Source organism: Etheostoma cragini, chromosome 15 (assembly GCF_013103735.1).
Source record: "Etheostoma cragini isolate CJK2018 chromosome 15, CSU_Ecrag_1.0, whole genome shotgun sequence".
Classification (NCBI taxonomy): Eukaryota; Metazoa; Chordata; class Actinopteri; order Perciformes; family Percidae; genus Etheostoma; species Etheostoma cragini.
Window position 1 is genome coordinate 17,784,190 of NC_048421.1, and position 17,500 is coordinate 17,801,689.

A 17,500-nucleotide genomic window follows, 5' to 3' on the forward strand; every position below is an offset into this window, starting at 1 on the left:
GGGGGTGTGCTTCAGCAACTGCCACTTTGCATCTGTAAAAGCCACGATGTCTCTCTCTCTCTCTCTCTCATGGTTGGGCTAAATTCTCTGGGCAGGCAAAGCAGAGAAATGGGAGGTAACCTTGCCCCTTATGACCTCATAAGGAGCAAGATTCCAGATCGGCCTATCTGAGCTTTCATTTTCTCAAAGGCAGAGCAGGATACTCAGGGCTCAGTTTACACCTATCACCACTTCTAGCCACTGGGGGACCACAGGCAGGCTGGGGGAACTCATATTAATATTAAAAAAACTCATAAAGGAAATTTTCATGGCATGGGACCTTTAACACAAACCATTTCAGGGGTGCACGGCAGCAAAATTCTAGAAACTTCTTAATGCAGTTTGTTTCAAAGCTGAAATCTAGCAGGGACTGGTGTAAATCAGTCATCATTTAACTTGTAATGTACAGAACACCATATTTTCAACGGCTTTTCTTACTTCAATGTTCATTTAAGAGATGGAAATGTGATCATATTTTCCCCAAAAGCCATTCAGCCAGAGTAGCCATGTTTGTGCCCTCTGTGACATTCAATCCCTCCGCCGGTCTCACATTTACCATCCACACCTGAGTAAATCTGTCACCTAAAGAAGGTCACCAAGCCCATTCTTTGAACAAAATGTTCGGATACTCGGCAGCACCGAGCAACACAGCGAAACAACACAGAAAGGTCAGCGCTGAATAGTAATCTCACTGAAAGATTTGGGAGATGGGGGCCTCGTGAATCAAACCTTGGAGTTTATTCAGAGAAGAATCCTCATTAACTTCCCACGACCAGGACCAGAATGTGAATAGAGCAATTAGGTGGAGCTAATTCTATAGAGAGACCTGAGATCGGATGTAAAGGTTTTAACTCCTACTCTACATGTTGTTTCAGTTCAGTGGGAACTAAGCTATCCATGCATTTCCTGTTGAGATCTAAAGACACTTTAATTACTGGGTGCAAGCATAAATTGCAGCTATAAGAAAAACGCTTGGAACCCCACAGACCTTTTAAAGCTTTATTGCGTATCTGTTTGATATTAATGAACGTCCGTTACATTCACATCGCTAAGTGAGTTGCTACAAAGCTAAATAAGACTACCAGCGCCACACAACTCTCTCTGTATTTCTCAGTATGACGGGCGTCCGGTGACTTTCCCCCGCGGGAAACTCGAGTGAAGATCATGACCTCTTCTAAAGAATGTTAGAAAAACTAGGATACATACTTTTTCCTCTGGTTATTATTAAAACTGTTTGCATAAGAAAACCAAAAATACTGATCACTCTAAAAAAGATAACCTCGGAGCAATCATCTGTCTTTGTGAAAGGCCTGTGATGTTTTTGGGGCAGAGGGGCGGAGGAGATTCCCAGACCCAATTGTTATCCACTTTGTATAAATAAGCGGCTGTAGAGAGCTTCCAGTTAAGTATTTTCTGTACTATTCTGCAGTGTGGAAACTGTCTCCTTGTGTTCACAAGTAATTATGAGATTTTTGATAAATATTCTCCAGACATGATTTAATGACTTAGTGGGTAAAGGTAAATAATAGAACAGCTAGAACAGTCTGGTAAGTTCAGAAAATGACATCGCTTTACTGTAATGCAGCCTGTAAAACAGGTAAAGACATTACTTACTGTATTATGATATAACAATGTATCCAAAATCTAAGACGATATCTAGTCTCATATCGCGATGTTGATACATCGATATATTGCCCAGTCCGAGTTGCCCTATTAAACTTGGATAGCTCTATTAAACAATATGAAGGGGCATGAATTTATTTTTCTGACCATGATGAAATATGAAGGTGTTTTTCATTTTCACCAGAATTGGCAAAACTGGACTCAAAACCATTGGAAAAGAAGGTTAACGAGTTTTCTTTACTGTTATTAAATCACATGAAAAGACCCATAACCAGCAATCTGTTATTCTGACTCATTCAACACATGCAGTACATCTTTCAGGATGACTAAAAACTGACATTCTTTTCTTTTTTCAAAAGGCTCGGTAATTTCCTAAAACAGCTGATCACTGTAGTCTATCAAATGTTCTCTTTTTAGAAGTATTGGTGGCAGCAGGATTGTGTATGTGGGATTGAGTCAAAATAAACTACAGTGTGTGTGTATGTTCATGGTTATGTTATTAATAAGAACGGAGCTCCATGGCACAGAGGAAGAAGATGTATCAGGCTGTGATAAGTCTCGCTTTGCCAGACCTTCCTTTACAGCGCTGCGGAGGAGGGTCTGGCTAGTCCACACAGCATTCTGGGATGGGAGAAAAACGTGCTGTGATTTATTGGCATTTCTTTTAACCAATCTTAATCGTCTTGGGCGGCGCTAAGCACCGGGTACCGGGTACTGGGTTCCAGACTCTGGAAAGAACTTGTTTTGGTGGAACACGTGTAAATTCAAACGTTGTTTTAGTCGTGAAACAGAAAACTCAGATTGGACAGATAGTCTAGCTAGCTGTCTGGATTTACCCTGCATAATCTGAGGAGCAGTTAACCATAGTCCTCAGAAATTGACTGGAGTTTAGAATTCCAACACAAAAAAAGCGGAAGGTAACAGACATCAGGGTGAAAAGAGTGAATTCCAGCGGAATTTCCAGCAGTATAGACTAGGCTATGAGAGACACACACGCACTAGTTGTTAGAAGACACGTTCAATGCTTGTTTCTGTCTTTTCATGAGATTTTTTGGAAGTAAGAGATGACACCGGACTTATTTAGTGACAAGACTTAGGCTACTGGTCTTCTAAGATCAAAATTTGACCCCTTTTCAAAAAGTATCTCTCAAACAAATTTTCCACAAAAAGTAACATGGATGTTTCCCAATAACGCTCCTCACAAGTTAAATAAATAATCAGTTCACTACTTTTGTTGAATTTGGGTGTTTTTTGGCAATTTGTTAGCATTTGGAGAAAAAACTATTGGTAAAAGAACTTAAGTGACTAAAATGTGAACAAATGTCAAATAAAGGAACACAAATCTGAAAAAAATGTCAAAAAAGTGACAAAAATCCCCCTAAACAGCTTTAAAGATTTGGGGGAAAACCCACGGAAATTTCAAAAAGGCTCATAAAAAGGCAACAAACATTGAAAGAAAGTGACAAAATCATTGGAGAAAAGCCACAAAAGGGTCGTAACAGATGACCATAACATTCATAAAAGGGTTTTCATTTTAAATTGTGACTCAGAAAAACAAACATTTCCAGGTCGGCGGGAGGACAACAAGAGGGTTAATCAAAACTACTGTCCACAAAAACTGCAGTCTCTGTTTTGCTGTTAGAACAGTATGATCAGAAACGAAACTGTTACCTCTCGTGGATAAACTCAGCCATCTCTTTCTGCATCTGTTTACCCTTCAGCTGCTTCTGCAGAAGGACCTCGAAGCCCGCCACCGAGGTGGTCCCCTGGGGGTCCTTCTTGTCGTTCTGAGGAGGAGGAGTAGATCATTCAAAAACAGCAGTGGGCCAATGAACAACCACACCTACAGTCGACACCTCTTTATTGTGTACCGTATGTTTGAGAGTGTGTAGGGGTTGGGGAGAATAAGCTCTGAATGTGTGACTCACGCTTGCATGTCAAGGAGGACATGCGTCGGTGTGTGTGCGTCAATCACTGTTGGATTGGATGTGTATTGTGTGTTTCAGAGCACCAGAACAGGGTGTGGGGATGTGCATCGCTCTGTCTTGTTTGTGACAGGATTGATGCGGAACAGAGGTGCCAGATTTATTTCACACAGCAGGTTTAGGCAGCTGGTCAGTGGATGTAGAAAACATCACAGGCAGCGACGACATGACAGGCCGCAAACAAGGAGCCAAATAGTAATAATGGAGGAAGGAACTGGTATCTGATTTCAGTCAATTATGCAGGCTGAAGGGTTTTTCGTTACAAATCTAATTTAGGATGGAAATGTATGGAAACTGAAAATTGCAGCAGCCACTAGGGAGGCATTGGAAGCAGGATGATCCCTGTGTGTGTGTCGATCAGTCTTCCACCTGAGAGCTGCCGACTTCAACACAAAAGCCAATTGGGCCTTTTGTTAAACGAGAGCGGCTCCATTTGCTTCCTATTTACACAGCTATTTTCAGTTACATAACCTAATGTATGCATTATATGCCTTTAACTGCATTTTACATTTACCAGCAAAGATTTGCTCTGAAAAGGTCAATAAAATGAACCTTGTGGAGCTTTTTCTGGTGGGTGGATAGTTGGACCAAACACATTCATAGTAAATGATTATAAGCTATATATCATTGCTGTAGGGCGGAAGCCTTGTTGCTCCATATTTCGTCACTTTAAATCTATGCTATCGGTTTCCCTTTACATCTCTCTGTGGGTTTTACACATATTACAGCGCGGTGAGGGGATTTTGTCTGAGCTAAAATGTTCAATCAAATGTTTTCTTTTCATTTTCCGCAAAAAAATAGTTTTGGCAATACACGGTTTTCACTTGACAGTGACGATATCTGGGCAGGATATACTGGCACCAGCCAATTTATTATTATTCATTTAGGGTTCACCCTATGCACTGCCTGTTTGTAGCCACATCTCCTCATTGTCACCCATGGTTTCCAGACTACAGTGACTATACAATACTGCCTCATCATCACCAGAATATCACAAGGGTTAGTTACATGGCAGTTTCTGCAATTCAGCCCAACTCACCCAGAAGTAATCGCAGTAGCTCCATTCGTTGGGCTTCAGGAGCTGCTGCTCCGGACCTTCTCCAGGCAGAGGGAAAGTCACACAGTTGATCTGAAGCAAAAAGAGAAGAATTACATAGATGACTGATAGCAAAAACCTTACTGATGTGAATGAAACAAATAACAGATCTGTGAGAAGTAGAAGAAGATGAAGAAGACATGAGGAGTGGAGTTGAATAGAATTATGTCTTCAAGCCAGGCCTGGGTTTCCTTTGGATCATGCAGATGAGAAGAAAAAGGTCAGGCATGAGTAAACATACTAAAATTGGCCATCCAGAAGGTGACCCATGGGCCTTCAGGGGGAAAGAGAGACAACCCTGTCCACTCCAAAACAAAGAGAAACCTTTTGTACTACAGTATGAATACAAAAACTTTATACACACCCAGCACTCAGCCTGAATACAGACTCCATGGTCCACAGAGTCTTCAATTACTCTTGGGGCTGCAATTATGTAATGTTCACCATCTGTGAGCCCTCCCTACTGGCACTGCAAGATGCCCTCTGTGCCATGTCAACCGCTGCTGCAGACTACATGGGTAGGATGCTTCATCCACAAACACACTGAGTCATAGTGTTTACTGCATGAGCTCACCACTGCACGCCTGTCACACAGACTGAAGAAAAACACGGAGCGTTTACCAGCTGGCTCAATCAAAGTGCTTCACACTTTTAACTTTCCAATAAAAAGGTGTGGCAGGCATCATTTGAATGGTCTGAACAACATGGTGTCAGTTCATGTATGCCAGCGGCTGAAGATGAGAGTGGAAAATGCAGGTCAAGTGAAATGCATTTACCCACACAATTATTGCAAATGAAACACAAACACTTGTAACTTAGTCCTTGTATTATCAAAATTTCAGGTATTTGTTTGCAATATTACAAGGGCTCATCATCACCTTATAATGTTCATATGTTAAACTTGGTTGGAAACCCGTTGCTTTTTTTTATATACCTACAGCAGTGCAACAGGGTCATTCATTTGAAATTGTGTTTGGAATGTCATAAGTATCTCTCTTTTAGCTCTGTTTTGGTCTCTACCAACCCCTGAGGGAACTATCTGTCTCTTCAGCTGCTTAAAAATTCAACACATAATAAGCAATTTGATATTTGCGCACTGTTAGGTAGGGTGCGGAGCAAAGCTAGGTGACGATATGCTGTTATCTCATTGGTTGCACTTTCGAAAGGTCAGCGGCACTTGGGTCAAATTTAAAGTAATTTGAACCTTTAGCACAGCGTAAATCGGGGAATCCGAGTGGTGCACAACGCCAGGGGTAGCAGAGAGCATATTCCCAGGGGAAATCAATGGAACGGCCAGCGCAATCATACGTAGTGTTAGGCCGTATTCACACCGAATCGGGTGTTGTAGCTAGTAGAGCAGGGTTGTTAAGCGGTGTGGGTGTGTCACTTGAACAGTCCATTGTCTGAGATCGTATTGTGAACTTTAACCCCAACATTCCAAAAGGTGGCAGTAATACACATAAAAGCAGTCTGCCAACCTACAGTAGCATTTAGCCATGTGACTAATGTGTCGGGTCCTACAAGAGAGAATTCTGTCCGCATCAACACATTAAAAAATTGATTTAACTAACCAGGATGCAGGCTCTATCATTATGATGGGTTTTAAACTGATGCACAAGGCCAAATTGAATAAAACGGGAAACATTACGTTACACTCCATTGTGTTGCTCGGTAAACAGCGGTGTGCTTCAGTCCTACAAGACAAACAAAGTTCTTCTTGGTGTGGGCGTCTGGAGTCTGACCGACAATACCCAATCTGGTCACGTGATCGGCTACTGTAATGTGACATTGGGTTGCGTGAATGCAGCCTAATGGCTGATGCTGCTGAGCAGGAAGTGTGTAAGAGTGAACTAAAACAGTAGAGTTGTGGGTCGAACAAATAAATAGAAATAACTTTAAAGTTGAGGCTGGAGCTGCAGATTTAGCTCAATGGTGTGTTCTGCCTTCCAGGCAACTAACCCTAACCATAGCTCACTGGAAGGAGACATTGGAGGCAAAAAACACCAAACACTGCAGATTCAGGTGATCATACTCATCACAACGCAGGGCCCCTTTCACATTGTTATTTGATACATTGTGATTGTAAAAATAGGGATTATAGCCACTTTAACACAACATTGACATACAGTATTATCATATTAAAGTTATTATGACTACAGCTGCCTATTTACATGTAGCATACATGGAGGAACATTATCATTCATCCCGCTGTCATCCCTGTGTTTCTGTCCTTATCTAAGCAATATTTACTCCATTTTAATAAATGTATCTGTGTTGTACGGGGCTGGGCAGGTCGCGTATGGTGTGATCAGCTTCTTGGAGCTCTTTTGAAGGTATTGGCTGCCTACAAATGTATATGTTGGAGTTGATGAAAGTGGTAAAACTCAACCAGTAAAGCTCTTTCTCTCCTTTTACATTGCACACACATCTGATTCATACTTCAAAATATTACTATTATGTACTATAAGATCTCCGTCTCTGAGATTCTGTTTCAGCCTCTCTGTGGGAGTCATGACCAGAAGTTGGGTGGAGTTTTGCATAAAACTCCGCAGCTTGAGACATCACAAATATCGAGCGTGAAAAAGCTGAACTTCCAATAAACACTCTACATTGCCCCCCCCCCCCCCCCCCCCCCCCCCCCCCCCCCCCCCCCCCCCAACTCTCTGCACTGCCACTGCAGCACTTGATCTGAACAGCCTCCAATAAGCAACTTCAAAAACAGATGAGTAATACTCTTCTCTGTTATGTAATCTACAAATCCAGAGGAAAATACGAATATGGCCACCTGCAAAAGAGACCCATTTATAAACAGTAACACTTCACCATCCAAAGGAACAACCGTGTGATTTACTCCATGTGCCGACCAGTCATTTTGTTCATTTTCTGCCACAGTGATCATACTGATTGTCACGGGCACTAGATTTTCCATTACACTGGCCCCACATCTATCATCACTGCTGTTTATCTGCCTCTCACATCCAGCAGAAAATGAGACCATTTATCTAAAGGAAGGCTGTCTGGCTAACTTACTTCTCCTTTATGGCTGCTTAGTAAGGTGCTCCCGGGTCTGGAAATAAAATATTAATATAGATTACCTTTATTAGACAGCGTGTAATACATCTTTCTGAAGGAACTAAGTTCTTGGACTTGGAATGTTGCAGCAGAATCTGTCTCCATATTTCATCTTTGAATGTTACAGTTTGGGATAAAACAAAGCCGTAAGCAACATATAACAGTGCATCTGTTGTGAAGGCATTGGGACATTTTGTCCTCAATAAGTGTTCATAAACATTCAGTCTCATGAGAGTTTTGTATCCAGGCAAGAGGCAATGGCTGTTTCATTATACGGTTTCATGTTTTTACTCATTCTTTTATTATTTTTTTGCTTTGCTGAATACAGGGGAAAAGAAACCCTGACACAGTGAAAAAGGAAATGGCCCATGAGGGATGTTAGAACAAAATAATACGGTTTGGCTGTCGAAATAATGACTGAAACACTTGCCACTCAAAATCATATCTGAGCAGGATATTTCAGCAAATGTGACTGTAGGATGCGCTGCTGCTGTTGCTAAGCGACAAATTACATTTGCTGTAAAAGACCACCCCCCCCCCCCCCACCTACACACACACAAATCACAGACTCCATTCTGCCTCCATTGCTTCCTTTTTGTCGCCAATGATTGTGGATAATTCAATAATCAATCAACAAAAAGTCCTGTCAGTGTCCCGCCAACGAGGCCAGATAACACTCTTAACGAGCTGCCCCCCCCCCCCCCCCCCCCCCCCCCCCTTGTCCCCCAGTGCCTACGCAGATGCATAAGCAGCATGGCAACAAGTCAAATAGCATGTGAATGAATGTTTAATAGGCTGAAAAAAACATGGATATGCATTTGTTTTGATTGGCCACACTGTGAAGGTGAAAACAAGGGTACAGAGTCTCCTATCTCATGTGTGGAGCCTCTGCGTCCTGCGAGGGTCCATTTTGCCAACAGCCATGGATATGTGCGTCACCATGACAACTGTGGAGGGTTGTGTAATGCGAGGTGCATCTAGGCGAACAAAAAGACACCTATGCGGACTGACGTCATCCAGCCAACGCCACAGTTTCAACCATCTTCACCTGTTTTATTTTTTATGTTTATCTTCATCAGCTGCAGCAGAAATAACTAACATCCATGCATGATTCCTGCTTACTCTGCTGCACTCTACGCTGAGTATTTACTTCCATTTTCCGGCTGTGTTTTCAGAATTGAACACTTCTCTGCAATCCTGTTTTGGATTAAGATATAAAATCATGTTTAAAACACAAAAAAATGCTGTTATGCTTCAGCGTCCAGGGGAATTCTCACGGAGCGAAGAGTCAAAACAGATCTCTGAGCGGTGAGAGCTTTAGAAAAGGCCCTGCGAAGACAGAAGAAGAAAATAATATTTTCCTCTGGGAATCTCTAAACGGCTTCCTGTCTCCTCTTCTCCTATGCCAGTGTTTTCTATTCCAACACCTATTAATCAGTGCTATTGCTTTTGTCACCATGGAAACTGGACTTGCTGCATGTCACGCAGGTCTGGAGGGTTTTTTCACAATAGCCAGACTGACGGCTCCCGCGGCTGCATCAGGTCAGCGAGCCCACCGAGTGCAAAATCAGACCCTGCGAGACACAAAAGCACCTCTGTCTGTCTTCCCCTGACTATCACCACCACACTGTCTCCTCCCCCCCTCCCACAGTCATCATTATAACTGATTACATAACAGCAGCTTCTCTCTGGCCATCTTAAGACAGAGACACTATACACTTTATTGAAGAGGACATTTGGTTCCTCCTTTTAGCCTTATTACAGGCAAATGCAGGGGATTGTGCAGTGTAAACACCACTATAAGCTAAGGGGGGGGTTCTCATAGTCTAGCGCACAAAAGCGTTCCCGATGCTGCTGTGTGACCCACACAGCCCTGCAGATTACATGTGGAGCCCTCTGAGAAAGACCGAGAATTGAATAGAGTATCACACTGAGCAACAACTCAATGAAAACACTCAGATATCAAAATCTTTATTGTTCTGACAAAATCAAAATATAAATAATACATTTAAAAAAATACCAAATGCGGTCTGCAGATCAGTGCCGTTCTTTTCACTTAGCATTTCAATATGGTGAAAAATTGCAAAGCAAAGACACATTTCAGTGTCTTGAGGGCATTAATGAATCACTGGCTGGCATTAAATCAATGTTATGGATTGAGGTCAGTCAGATATGAGTAAAGGAGTCCTGGACAGCTTCTTATTCAGACTAATGTGGCATCCAATACACAGGGAACCCCATGTTACTCCACGAGAACCCATAATGCATGAGGATTTGAGCTTGAACACGATGTCAACAGATGATAGTAAAAAGAGAGAAAAAAAGATGAACTTAAATACAACCACATGAGAAGATTCAAAGAGGACGGAGAGAAATCAGAAGAAGAAGAAGGAAGAAGAAGAAGAAGAAGAAGAAGAAGTTGGAGCTCCAGGGTACTCACAGTGATCTTGGTCTCCTTGACCTCCTTGATCTGCCTCCTGGCTGGTGAAACAGAGCCGGGGGGCTGCGGGGTGAGACAGGAGGGATCGTCAAAACTCTCCTCAGTGTCAAAGCTGGCTTCCATCGTTATCCCTCTCACCTCCTCCTGCTTCTCTATTCTGGGATCACTCTCTCCTCTCTCACTGTTTCCCTCCACGCACCGATGCTGCCTTTAGTCTCACAGGCTACGGAGTGAGTGGAGAGGAGTCGCGTTGCAACAGGGGGTGGGGGTGTGTGTGTGGTTTGATAGGTAGCGTTAGGAGTGAGTGTTGGGGGGGGGTTTTAGGGGGAATTTGTGGCGGGAGTGTGACAAAGTCTAGCCTCCGGTTAAGCTTCTGTCACACGGGTTTTTAAGGTTGAAGGCAGCAAAGAGATGGATGCTGCCTGCGAGGAGCTCTGTGTCCCATCCACCCCCACCCAGTCTCACCTCCACCATTCAGCCAACAATGTCCATGCAGAGAGAGAGAGAGACTGCTGAGAGAGACACCGAGCCAGCTTATGGATGGAGATGCTGGAGCGTAAAGGCGACGATGCAGGGGGGAATAAAGAAACAAATAGTAAGAAGAGGAAGACAAGGAAGAAGAGGGGAATTTATTTACATGATATGTGCCACACCTCCCTTCCCAGAGAGGCAGATAGTGGGGGATGAGGGAGCAGAAGTGATGAAGGTAGCGGTGGTGGGGGTTGGTTTTATGGAAATGGTTGAACGATGATCTTTAAAAGACTAATTACAATTGGGAGGGAATCTAAAGGAGGAGGGGAGGAAAGAGAGAGAGCAGGAGGGAAAACAGGCAGCCAATAAGATGCAGCCTCTCTGATTGTGTGTGTGTGCATGTGCGTGTGTGTGTGTGTGTGTGTGTATGTGTGTGTGTGTCTGTGTGTAAGATGTAGGGGTGATAAAAGTGGGTCGATGAGGCAGATTTAGGACTATCTTGCAAAAACATGAAATATTTGTGTATCTAGTGTTCTCAATGCTGTGCTCATGTTTACTGTTAAGTATGTGCGTGCAAGACGGCGGCTGCTACATCGTTATCATCTCTCTCACATAGGAGCCCGAGGCATCAAACACAAGCTGTGTTCAGAGCGGAGCGGCTATGGCGGCACACGTGATCAGCAACCCCTCACACCTTCTCACAACATCCACCTGCGCTGGTCCAACAACAACACCATCAAAGACAGAACAAACCCGCATGAACGAGCACAACAACAGCGTTCTCACCTTCGTTGCACAGAACATGGCGGCGGCCAGCTCGGACCACGACAATCCCAGTCCAGGTTTTGTGATCTGTGGTCCCAGCCCTCCCAGTGTGAGCTTCTACTGTCTTGGCTGGCCTCCTTCCCAAAACTGACAAACTCTGACAAGTGGGAGTCCAAATTTCAGCTGCCCATATGGCACCAACATGTCTGTCCATCTATAGTCTCCTGTGTGATCATGAAACGGTATGCCCTCATCTGACTCGTAATTAGTCACATGGGTTGGCATGTAATCAATGTTGGCCCGGGTCCATCAGAGCTGTGGGAGCGGCCCTGCTTTCAGTGGACAGAGTGCGCAGCTTTATATCATGTAAACACTGATACCAGATTGTGGAAAGAATCATTGAAATGGCCACTCAAGACAACAGGAGAGAGCTTGTGAAAGTGGATCTGGAACTGCCTAAAGGCAGGCCTACAGTGAAAAGGATTTTGTTGAAAGACAATGTAAAGGCTAATAAAAAGTGATCCCTCTCTCTCAATCATCACTTATGATGCAATAGAAGTGTGTGGTAGTGTCTGTATCAGCAGAGAGATTGCCGTCTGCCGAATATTTCTTATTTTGGCAAGTTTGGAACGTTTCTGGGTGTCAACCTCTATGAACCAAAGAGACTAGGTGCCAGATTGTTAGCACACATCCAAGAGAAAGTTAAGAATATGGCAGACACAGTGTAGAAAAAAAGCAAACATAGCGAGGTGAAACGCCAAGTGGAAAAAAGCTTAATCCAAAACTAGAGAGAATCTGGGGTTGGCCTACACTCGCTGGGGAGGAGGGGTCAACTTTGAATGTTGTGTTTACAAAACCCAATTGAAAAATGTACCCATTCAGCCAATAATTGTTTATTTATATGAATACTGTGTAAATCAATTCAGAGATCTCACAATCCAAGGGGTTGTCTTCAGATAGTTTTGTTTGAATTTTTTTTTTTTTAATTTTACGGCAATTTAAAACCGAGAAAAACAGCAAGTCTTCAATTGAGAGAAACTGGAAACCTTAAATGATTACGGTTTCCAAACTTAAATTATTACTAGATAAAGTCATTTTCTGGTGATTAAACCACTTATTGTTTCAGCACTCCATAAAACCATGAAGGGAAACAGCGGAACAGATCAGACTTGATCAACACAAACACGAGACTGTCCTCTCAAAACGAACGCCGGCATCAGTCGTTCCAGCCATTTGTGACAAAGCCTCTAGTAGCCGTAGTAATTATGACGAGAGGAATGGAGGATGTCGGGTGTTAATAAAACAGAGACAAAGTCCGCAGGAATAGGAGGTCAACGAACATCCGACTTCCAGGGACCATTGTTCATTTTTGAACCCAATGTCATCATTTTTTACAGCGTGACAAAAATCTCGAACGTGTTTTGTTGTTTAATTCAATGGACTTGTCGGTCAATGACCAAATCGATATAATTCACTCATTGTTCACTACATAAAACCATGTTGGGAAACAGACACTGGGAAACAACTTCCTCAGTATGTGAAGCAACAGACTGAAGACAGTGTGCAAACAGAGCCGACCCTTTTGGCCTACCTGTGTCATCATGGTGGGTTTCCTCAGAGCAACGTCAGTGGCCTCGGTGGGCCGACTGGTCTTCGTAATGCTGTGGCATCCATTCGCTGTCGACAAAACAGATTACAGACCATATGTTATTGATCAAAGCAACAGCTGGACTCTTACTTTTGTACAATGACTTCCTATAAAATGGCCAGGTTGGGAAGGGAGTAATCAACGATTTGAGAGGCGAGTGCCTCGTCCAAGCTGTGGTTTAAATTTTTAGAGCAGACACATCGATTTGTTCTCCCTCACAACAGAATAATGATAATTTCATGCAGCTTTCTTTTTTTGGCAATTTAAAGCCAAGATGACCATTTGTTGTCTTCTTGTACCAGAATTATTATTATTTCAGGTTGTAAACAGTGTACGTTCTCTTCTCACGTACATCTATCCATGTATCCACATACTGAAGAAATGAAATATATAGGCCTCTCCTAACCATCCCTGGTTTTTATCCTTAAGGGCCCTTAATGATTCTTCATCGCGTGTGATTCATGAGCTGTCAGCTCGTTGCATATCAAATCGTCCCATCTCCAGCTGAAGGTAAACACGAGAGACCATCAGAGTGTGACCCCTCATACATTTTACATCCGGGGATGCTGGGCAACATGACTTAAAAGTGATATTAAGAAATCTACGACCTTTGTTTACCTCTCTTACCGACCAGTAAATATCAGAAATAGAAATAATATTTCACCTGTGAGGGCTGTCTATTGTGCTTGCAGAGTTAGCTTTGTGATGAAAATGGAGAAAATATTCAGCTTCACACACACACCTGATTTGCTTGTGGCCCAATCTCAAGCAATTACAGAAAAACCTTAACATCAGTAGAAATATAGTCTACATCGACAACGTTTCATTTACTGGATAGTTCTGGTCTCCCAGATGTCCCTCACCTTCCGCTTTCTTTGTGTTGGCATTCCAAATTCTGACCAATTTGGGAAACATCCTCTGACCTAGAAACGACAATAACATTTTTGAGGAAAATTCTCATCAAACACTCGACAGCCATTTTAATTCCAACGGCCTGATTTCTGAACGGGGTTCGGAGGGACGTTCAGGGAGACAGCGATGTCCACGTAATAACGTAAACAATGCAAGTTAGCCATCTGAGCTAATGCGTGCTAATTAGTGTAGCCTAGGGTAAAAATAATTTAAAAAACAAGGAGGCTCGGTAATCTGAAACAGCGGGAACAACTTTTATTAACAACATTTGTGGAGATCTTATATCTTATTTAGCTGCAGTGAGCAGTGCATACAACACTTCTAAACAAAGGCTCTGCAGCTTCGTCTGGGGACCGAAACGTCTCCAGACGTAGCTGCACACTGACTGACAATTAAGGAAATGAAACGACTGCTCAACTTGAAGAATCTCAGCCGACAGAGGGGTCACCGACTGACAATTTGAATATTTGACTTTCAGGGGGTCAACTTTAGCATTTCAGAATCTAACTTTTTAGGGTTTATTTCAACCAAACCATAGCTGGTTGACTTGTGAGTTATTTAGTTTATTTAGCTTATTAGAATAAAAAAGCTAAGAGGGATTGTGGAACATTGCAAACTCAAATGTATTGTGTGTACCAGCTTTGACTATTTGTCCATATTTGTAGGCTATATGTGTTCATGCATGCACATATTCCTGGGATGCCTTGCACACGTGTTCAGCAGTTCAATGTTATCTCATCTACTTCCCCTTGCATCACTATTTCTGTCTCTCTGGACCAGTTGGATAAATCCCTGGTTTCCTGTCCAGAGGTTGGAGGAGACGTCCAGGCTGCTCAGATCTAAATCTGGCCTTCATTAAACTTCTTTCTCTCTCAGGAGGATCACACTTGTCTGGTTGAATGCTGACAAACTCCCCTGCAGCTGACTCGTTTTTCCTCTAAGTGTGTTTAGGCCACATGCCAGCAGAAAGAAGAAAACCATCTGCTATCTGCTAAGATGTTGTTAACGAATTTGCTGGCAGCGATTGAACATAATAAGCAAGACATTAAGATTTAGTCCAGTAGTGAGGTTCGTGGTTATGTAAGACACAGCAGAGAAATGTCTTACAGGGGATTTGTCAAACCTTTTGGGAAAATGTTAATAAGTCTCTTGGAAAAACAGTGTGATTACGTGCATTGTGTCAAATTGCTTAAACTGCTTAGCTGAAGGAATCTGTTTTATGATAGTTAGAAGCACAGCTGCTGATGCCAAAAGACTAAATCTGTCAGGAATAATGTTAAAAAATCAAATTATGACCTGTGATTCCAAATGGAAACAATGTTCATGGAAAGAGCAATTTAACCAATGAATACACATATTATAGTTTTCATCAGCGCTCTGTCTTTGTTATTCCCAACCTATAATACCTCTATATACAGTGAGGAAAATATGTATTTGAACACCATGCTATTTTGCAAGTTCTCCCACTTAGAAATCATGCAGGGGTCTGAAATTGTCATCGTAGGTGCATGTCCACTGTGAGATTTAAAAAAAATAATCCAGAAATCACAATGTATGATTTTTTAACTATTTCTTTGTATGATACAGCTGCAAATAAGTATTTTAACACCTGAGAAAATCAATGTTAATATTTGGTACAGTAGCCTTTGTTTGCAATTCCAGAGGTCAAACGTTTCCTGTAGTTTTTCACCAGGTTTGCACACACAGATCTTCTCTAGATCACTCAGGTTTCTGGGCTGTCGCTGAGAAAGCTCCCTCCAAAGATTCTCTATAGGGTTTAGATCTGGAGACTGGCTAGGCCAAGCCAGAACCTTGATATGCTTCTTACAGAGCCCCTCCTTGGTTATCCTGGCTGTGTGCTTCAGGTCATTGTCATGTTGGAAGACCCAGCCTCGACCCATCTTCAATGCTCTAACTGAGGGAACGAGGTTGTTCCCCAAAATCTCACAATACATGGCCCCGGTCCTCCTCTCCTTAATACAGTACAGTCGCCCTGTCCCATGTGCAGAAAAACGCACCCAAAGCATGATGCTACCACCCCTACAGTAGGGATGGTGTTCTTGGGATGGTACTCATCATTCGTCTTCCTCCAAACACAGTTAGTGGAATTATGACCAAAAAGTTCTATTTTGTTCTCATCTGACCACATGACTTTCTCCCATGACTCCTCTGGATCATCCAAATGGTCATTGGCAAACTTAAGACGGGCCTGGACATGTGCTGGTTTAAGCAGGGGAACCTTTTGTGCCACGCATGATTTCAAACCATGACGTCTTAGTGTATTACCAACAGTAACCTTGGAAACGGTGGTCCCAGCTCTTTTCAGGTCATTGACCAGCTCCTCCCGTTTAGTTCTGGGCTGATTTCTCACCTTTCTTAGGATCATTGAGACCCCACGAGGTGAGATCTTGCATGGAGTCCCAGTCCGAGGGACAGTGACAGTCATGTTAAGCTTCTTCCATTTTCTAACGATTGCTCCAACAGTGGACCTTTTTTCACCAAGCTGCTTGGAAATTTCCCCGTAGTCCTTTCCAGCCTTGTGGAGGCTCACAATTTTGTCTCTGGTGTCTTTGGACAGCTCTTTGGTCTTGGCCATGTTAGTAGTTGGATTCACACTGATTGTATGGGGTGGACAGGTGTCTTTATGCAGCTAACAACCTCAAACAGGTGCATCTAATTTAGGATAATAAATGGAGTGGAGGTGGACATTTTGAAGGCAGACTAACAGGTCTTTGAGGGTCAGAATTCTAGCTGATAGACAGGTGTCCAAATACTTATTTGCAGCTGTATCATACAAATAGTTAAAAAATCATACATTGTGATTTCTGTATTTTGTATTTTAGATGATGTCTCTCACAGTGGACATGCACCTACGATGACAATTTCAGACCCCTCCATGATTTCTAAGTGGGAAAAATTGCAAATTAGCAGGGTGTTCAAATACTTTTTTTCCTCACTGTAACTATTTCTCTAATTTTCCTGCAACATCTATTTTCAGAGTTTGTGCTTCCTGTGCTGTTGTTTTGTTTTCTACATGTTAGAAGCTGTGTCAAGGAACAGGTGGGCTGAGATGATAAAGGCTCAGTTTTACCATATGGTGAGGAGTTCTGCTGTGCCAGAGGCCTCTGCGGGGACTCGGTTAACAAGGAGGGACGTCGCCATGTTGTTTCTGGAACGACACAAACCACAGAATAATAACAGCTGAAAAAGAAAACGCACAGCAATTTCACACATCAGCTCCCTCTGCACGTTGACATTTCTCTGCAGAACGTTTATCTCTCGACTTGATCAAAGTAGTAATGTATATGGCGGCCACCTGGTTGTCAACAATTTGTATTATCATCAGTCAGAGACCCCTAACATTTTTAGTTGCGAGCTACTTCTGGGGACATTTTGGAACTAAGAAGTAGCTGCAGTGGACCCAGACCCAGGGTGAGTCTAGGTGTCAA

General features: G+C 42.7%; 1 protein-coding gene across 3 annotated transcripts in view; it reads right to left on the bottom strand.

Moving 5' to 3' along the window:
• gas7a (growth arrest-specific 7a) overlaps positions 1 to 17,500 on the bottom strand; it is a 40,345-nt gene that overhangs the window by 12,118 nt on the left and 10,727 nt on the right. The window contains exons 3-7 of one of the 3 annotated variants that reach the window (XM_034894718.1): positions 17,143 to 17,220; positions 13,083 to 13,168; positions 10,256 to 10,318; positions 4,687 to 4,776; positions 3,334 to 3,449 (exon numbers count right to left, since the gene is read on the bottom strand). In XM_034894718.1, the coding sequence (XP_034750609.1) occupies positions 3,334 to 3,449; positions 4,687 to 4,776; positions 10,256 to 10,318; positions 13,083 to 13,168; positions 17,143 to 17,220 (433 nt within the window). Of the gene's footprint in view, positions 1 to 3,333; positions 3,450 to 4,686; positions 4,777 to 10,255; positions 10,558 to 11,512; positions 11,756 to 13,082; positions 13,169 to 17,142; positions 17,221 to 17,500 lie in introns of those variants that run through there. The other 2 variants (XM_034894720.1, XM_034894719.1) reach the window with 2 other exon arrangements.